The sequence below is a fragment of the Leptodactylus fuscus genome, chromosome 11, assembly GCF_031893055.1.
Source record: "Leptodactylus fuscus isolate aLepFus1 chromosome 11, aLepFus1.hap2, whole genome shotgun sequence".
Lineage (NCBI taxonomy): Eukaryota > Metazoa > Chordata > Amphibia > Anura > Leptodactylidae > Leptodactylus > Leptodactylus fuscus.
In genome coordinates, this window is record NC_134275.1 from 82,651,774 (window position 1) to 82,659,085 (window position 7,312).

A 7,312-nucleotide genomic window follows, 5' to 3' on the forward strand; every position below is an offset into this window, starting at 1 on the left:
CGTTCATAGAGCTGTATGGGCTTCGTTTATGCGGGACAAATTGTGCTTCATAATTCTACCATTTTGTATTCTGTGCAATGCTCTGGGAAGCTGGAAAAAAATTACGAATAGGCTGGAATTAGAGAAAAACTCTGTTTGCGCGACTTTCTTATGGGCTTTGTTTTTTACAGTATCCGCTGTGCTGCCGAAATGACGTCACCTGTATTCTTTGGTTTGATATGATACATAAACATAAATCTATATAGTTTTTTTTAATGTTTTATTTCCTTTAACCCCTTCCCGCCATGGAACTATGGATGATTGCAACATATACACTATACATCCACCATCTCTGTATTTGTAGCCACTTGATCCTTTTGCTCAGCAACCATTTTTCGATTTTCGTTTTTGACTCCTCGCCTCCCAAACCCCATCACTTTTTTTATTCTTCCATTCACAGAGCCATAGGATAGTTTAAAGGGATTCCACCACTAAATCGTTTTTTTTTTTTTTTTTTTGTGTGCGTTAGACGTCAGAACAGCCTTTAGAAAGGCTATTCGTCTCTTACCTTTAGACGTGGTCTCTGCGGCGCCGTTCCTTAGAAATACCGGTTTTAACCGGTATGCAAATAAGTTCTCTCACAGCAATGGGGGCGGGCCCCAGTGCTCAAACGGCGATGAGAGCATCCCCACTACTGCCAAAGATCTCTGTCCAGTGACACCTCCATCTTCAACAGCAACCGCGTCTTCTTCCGGCTGGGGTCACACTCCGCTCTTGCGCGCATGTGCAGTGCGCTCCTGTAGTTCTCCGTAGAACTACAGGAGCATACTGCGTTCTGAGCTCTGGCACGCATGTGCAGTACGCTCCTGTAGTTCTCTGTAGAACTGCAGGAACTACAGGAGCGTACTGAGCGGAGTGTGACCCCAGCCGGAAGAAGACGCGGTTGCTGTTGAAGATGGAGGCTTCGCTGGAGAGAAGTCTCTGGCAGCAGTCGGGACGCCCTCATTGCTGTTTGAGCGCTGAGGCCCGCCCTCATTGCTGCGGAGAACTCATTTGCATACCGGTTAAAACCGGTATTTCTAAGGAACGGAGCGGCAGAGACCACGTCTAAAGGTAAGAGACGAATAGCCTTTCTTAAGGCTATTCCGACCTGGTAATTAGAAAAAACATTGGTTTAGTGGTAGAATCCCTTTAATGCTTGCGGAATAAATTTTTCTTCATGATGCCGCCATTATTTATTCTGTACAATGTACTGGGAAGCTGGAAAAAAATCAAAATGGGGGAATTGGAGAAAAAGTGCATTTGTGCGACTTTCTTACGGGCTTCGTTTTTACGACATTGACTTTTTGCAGCCAAATTGACCTGTCCCCTGTATTCTGTGTTTCGGTACAATTCCAAGGATACCAAATTTATATGGTTTTATTTACATGTTAACCCTTTAACAAAAAACTAAAACTTTGCAAAAAATTTTTTTTAAAAGTTGCCATATTCTGACACCCGTAACTTTTTTATACGTCTGTGTATGGGGATACATAGGGTGTGTTTTTTGTAGGGTCAGGTGAACTTTTTAGTTGTACCATTTAGTTCTATTAAGGCTGCACATAGCAGTCTGCAATAGAAACTAATGAGAGATAGGCCTGGGAGACTTCAAGAGATAAGCCCGTGTGGGAAAAATATTTTACTTATTGTGTTTTATTCTTTATTTATTTATATACATATCTAGGGAGAGGGGTGTTTGTTTTTTATATTGTTTTTTCACTCTTATTTTAGACCCCCTAGTGGTCTTGAACCCCTGGGGGTCTGATCACTGATACGGTACATTGCAATTTTAATACATTGCAAGGTATAGTTGTATCTCTATAACAACAACAATCTACCTAGTAAAAAAAAAAAATGACACAATTTCCACAACCTTCAGTCTGAAACTCAGCATTCCTCATTGTAGTATATGGAGTCCATCTGTCTAAGACGTCGGAATAGCCTTTAGAAAGGCTATTCGTCTCTTACCTTTAGATGTGATCTCCGCTGCGCCGTTCCTTAGAAATATCGGTTTTTACCGGTATGCAAATTAGTTCTCTCGCAGCAATGGGGGTGGGCCCCAGCGCCGAAAATGCAATGGGGCGTCCCCACTGCAGCTCGAGAACACGATCCTGCGATGCTTCCATCTTCGGCTGGATCCTCCCCTTCTCTGTCATCTTCCTCCTGCGTCACCTCCGATGCCTGCGCAGTTGGCTCTGCCAGTGAGACACCAGCAGAGCCGAGTGCGAATGACGGCCGGCGGCCATTTTTGGGAGGCCGCTCCTGCATTGAACTAAAAGAACAAGAGCGGCCTCCAAAAAATGGCCACCAGCCGGCATGCGCAGTCGGCTCTACTAGTGTCTCACTGGCAGAGCCAACTGCACAGGCGTCGGAGGTGACGCAGGAGGAAGACGACAGAGAAGGGGAGGATCCAGCCGAAGATAGAGGTGTCGCAGGATTGTGTTCTCGAGCAGCAGTGGGCCCGCCCCCATCACTGCGAGAGAACTAATGTGCATACCAGTAAAAACCGGTATTTCTAAGGAACGGCGTGGTGGAGATCACATCTAAAGGTAAGAGACGAATAGCCTTTCTAAAGGCTACTCCGACGTCTTATCCACAAAAAAAAGGTTTTAATGGTAGAATCCCTTTAAGAAAGGCTATTCTTCTCCTACTTTTAGATGTCTTCTCCACGCCGCCGCTCGGTTAAAATTCCGTTTTCTGACAGTATGCAAATTAGTTCTCTAGCAGCACTGGGGGCGGGCCCCAGCACTCAAACAGCACTGGGGGTGTCCCCATTGCTGCAAGACAACTCTCCAGCGCCGCCTCCATCTTCTTCAGGAACGAGATCTTCATCGAGTCTTTTTCCGGGGGTTGGCTTCAAACTTCTAGGCCTCGGGCCTAGGGCAAAGCCAATTGCGCATGTCCGCCAACCACAAGAAAATGGCCGCTTACAATACCATATAGTAAATGTAGGAGAAGAATAGCCTTTCTTAAGGCTATTCCAACGTGTTAGGGAGAAAAAAAATTCTAATGGTAGAATCCCTTTAAAAACACGTGGAGATACATATCACAAAATACTCAGACTATCAAAATGTGAAAAATATTTATTCCGCACAGTAAATGCTGGGACCGGAAAAACAATCAAAACTCTGAAACCAACATTTTTTTTTGCAGGTCCCCCCAATGGTTATAAAAAGTCATCAAAATATCAGGCGTTCCCCAAAATGGTATCAAAGAAAATATCAACTTGCACTGCATAAATGGATGTCTTACACAGCAATGTAAATGGAAATATAAAAAAGCTACGGGTGTCAGAATATGGCGGCATCGATTTGGTATCACGATGGTCGGACTGAGCCACAAAACAAAAGTAACTTGTCATTTATACCGCACAGTGGATGTTGTGAAGGCCCATAAGAAAATGGCACACCTGAGTTTTTTTCAATTCCACCTGGTTTGCAGTACATCGTATGGAATATTAGATTGTGCCATTAGGAATTACAATATGTCCTGTAAAAACCAAGCCATTGTATAGTGAAGTGAAAAAGAAGCCATGGAAGGCGCAGGGAGTGAAAAACAATTGCAACAAGTGCTACAAAATTGGGTTTAACTATTCAGGTACAGCTAAAGTGTCAATGACTTGTATGCAATGTAGTGGCTGCAGCTGTCACGCAACAGTAACGCTACAAAATGTCACAGTGTAGCCCTGACCTTGAAGGAATTGTCCATTGAAGGGGACCTTGAAGGGATTGGGAGTTAAAAGCACCTCAATTCAACAGGGGGATTCTTGATGATGGACCTGGTGGGGGGTGGGGGTGGGGGGGGGGGGGGGGGGGGGGTGTCCAGACTGGTTTCGACTGCTGGGTCACATAATCAGAATTGGAGCCTGGCCCCTATACTATAGTCAGCCAGCCCTTCACCACACGGGTTATCTGTGAGATCATGGAAAGAGGGAAGGGGCAGAGCGATCGTAGTGTCAATGTCATGCAATTGAAAACCAGCCCCTGCCCTGACCCCTCGTTCACATCTGCAGTTGGTAATCGGTTTGGGTAGTCCACTTGGGGACCTCCCCGAATGGACTACTGAACGTATTGGCAAGCGGTGTGCAGTGAAAGCACACGGACCCCATAGACTATAATGGGGTCCGTGTGCTTTCTGCACACTGCCTGCACAAATCATCTGGACAGGAAAGTAGATCACAAAGTACTTTTCTGTCTGCATGTTCCGTGCGGACACCGCACGGAGAGGACATGGACCCTATTATAGTTTGTGGGGTCCGTGATCTTTCACTGCACACCGCTCGGCAATGCATTTGGCATTCCTTTCAGGCGGGTCCCAATGAGGATTACCAAACTCAGAGGGATCAGGGCAGGGGCTGGTTTTCATTGACATGACATTGATTTCAATACTTTGACACATTGAAGTTCATGGATTGTTTGGCACAAACTAAATTCAACAACTTCTTAGTTGCCGAGATCACCTCCTTGTTTTTGAGGCTGTAAATGAGAGGATTCAGTAACGGAACGGCGGCTGTGTTAAAGAGGGAAAACAGTTTGTGAGAATCTAAGGAGTTCTCAGAGGCCGGGGATAGATATAAGCAATACAGTGTCACGTAGAGAAGAGTCACAATGGTGAGGTGTGAGGAACATGTGTAGAAAGCCTTACGCCGTCCAATACTGGTCCTGATTTTCAGTATGGCAAGTATTATGAAGATATAAGGGATAACAGTCATAGATAAGGGGATTAGTCCTGAAACAAAGACTCCTTCTGTGGCAATCCAGAGCTTCAGCAATGAGACATCACTACAGGAAATTTTCATGAGTGGTAGGACATCGCAGAAGAAGTGGTTGATAGTATTTGAGGTGTAACAAGTGAAATTAGCTAATATACAAGTATGGGGAATAACTTCGACAAATCCTGACACCCAGCACACAGCGGCCAATAGGATACATATTCGATAACTCATGATCATGTGGTAATGTAAGGGGTTGCAAACGGCCACGTAGCGATCGTAACTCATGGCAGCTAGGATCAAGAGTTCTGTGCATTCCAAGGCCATGAAGAAGTAGGCGTGGGCCATACATTCCACAAAAGATACAAGCTTTACTTTAGTAACAAAGGACGTAAGGGTCTTATGAAGGGTCACGGTTGTAGAGGACATGTCTAGGATGGACAAGTTGCCCAAGAAGAAATACATTGGCGTGTGTAATTTACGCTCTAGACAGACCAAGATCAAGATGGTCATGTTACCAACAAGAGTGCAGAGATAAAGGAGCAAGACGAGGAGGAAGACTGGAGCTTGGAGTTCAGGAAGTTCCGAAATCCCTGTAATAATAAAGTCTGTAACGTTCTGATTGTTCTTGTCCATCTTTGTCTACTGGTTTACTCTGAAAGGAAACGTAATGATATTGAAGTTTAAAGTTCATCAGGACAGCAAGTCATTATTTTGCCTAGGGGAAGGGATAGATGGCATTAGGGCTCCCCTATTCAATGAAGTGTTTGGGTTTTTTTAAATTACAAAATAAAGAAAAATAAATTTCAAAACACTTCCCGTTTCCTAAAACAAAAATAAAAAAATAAATAATCAAAGATAAATTTCGAATAAAATATGTCATAAAACGTGCCACAATGGTATCAATAAAAAGTAGAACTGGCCCCGAAGAAATGGTGCTTAGCGTAGCCTCATATATACAGGAATATAATAAAGTTACCCTGACTAAGCCCAGGAATTTCTTTTTCAAAGTTTCGGATTTTCATTAAGGAGTAACATAAACAATAGAGATGAGCGAGTAGTGAAATATTCAAGATTCGTTTCGAGTAGAGCCTCAATATTCGACTACTCGATCAAATATCGAATCCCATTATAGTCTATGGGACTTACTCGTCGTGCAGAACCAGCGTTGATAGGCTGAATGCTATACAGTGTACAGCATTCGGCCAATCAACACTGGTTCTGCCGGAGGCTCCTCTGTGAGGAGGCGTAGTCTAAGATTGGACCACAGCAGTCTCCATTGTGGTCCGATCTTAGACTCCGCCTCCTCACAGACGAGCCTCCGGCAGAACCAGCGTTGATTGGCCGAATTCTGTACACTGTATAGCATTCAACCAATCAATGCTGGTCAATGCATTCCTATGAGAAAACGTCAGCTCCCGCATAACAGCAAGCTGCCAGCTCTCCCGACTAGCAAAGATGAGCCTGCTGCAGAACCAGCGCTGATTTGCCGAATGGTATACACTGTATAGCATTCAGCCAATCAATGCTGGTTCTGAATCAAATCTTTACTGCGAATAGAGTAGTATTTGAACGAGTATGAATATTTCGAATACCTACTCGATCGAATACTACTCACTCATCTCTAATAAACGACTACATACGTTTGGTATTACTGTAATGGTAGCGACCCCCAGAAGATAGGTAACATTTCACTTTGGATGAATAGTGGACATTAGTGTTGAGATTTCAAGATCGATTTTAAAATCCGATTTCCGATCATTTTCCAGTCGATCCTGATCGTGAAATTTGCTCGATCACTGATCGGAATCTGATCTTTTCCGATCCTGATCCTCAACCCTAATCAATGCTTCTCTATGGGAAAAGTCACTTTTAGGGTTGAGCCGAACTAGAGATAACTTCTGACCTTGATCCCGCTGGAAAAGATCGGGATCGGCATTCCGATCGCGATCGTGAAATTTACTCGATCGATTCTGAATATTTTTTGCAGCTTCACAATACATGATATTGAATATGAAATAACACCAGGATGAAGTACTATCTGTCCCGCAGACAAATGGTTATGGCTTTTGCTTGGTAAAGAGAAAAAAAAACAAAAATGAAAAAATGGCTATGGCAGAAAAGTGTTAAATTTAAATGATCCATGACTGGTTACAAATCTGCAAAACTCGGGAAGTAAAATGAAATTTACTGTTATAGCTGACATTATAGCTTATACAACTTGAAATTTAGACATAAGACCTGAGAAAAGTAAAATGTAAGAGAGTTTTAAAGATAAAAAGGTTTTTCAAAGAGAACAATAAAAACAAAAATCACAAATTTAAAAAAAATTCAAAACGAATTGTAAAATTGAAACTCTTAGTGCAACATCTTTTATAGATACAATTTATCAAATGATTCTGTTACTTATTATCATTGTATGCGATTGTCTTTTATAATAAAGTTTTATAAATTCACTATCAAATATATATCTATAGTTATCGAGAAATACTGAACTTTTCTTTGCAATGTGTTTCCAGCCGTCTTCTGTGTATCGGGCTTTTATTTTAAAATTTTATTAAAAACATTTAAAAATAATCTCAC

At 42.7% G+C, this 7,312-nt stretch overlaps 1 protein-coding gene across 1 annotated transcript; it reads right to left on the reverse strand.

Moving 5' to 3' along the window:
- Positions 1–4,399: 4,399 nt before the first annotated feature.
- LOC142185576 (olfactory receptor 8G1-like) lies at positions 4,400–5,365 on the reverse strand. The gene has a single exon (XM_075261004.1). The coding sequence runs from the start codon at positions 5,363–5,365 to the stop codon at positions 4,400–4,402; it is 966 nt and encodes a 321-aa protein (XP_075117105.1).
- Positions 5,366–7,312: the final 1,947 nt, after the last annotated feature.

What these genes read in the sequence shown, in the direction of transcription:
- LOC142185576 (XM_075261004.1), bottom strand. Translation starts at nt 5,365, where the DNA reads ATGGACAAGAACAATCAGAACGTTACAGACTTTATTATTACAGGGATT.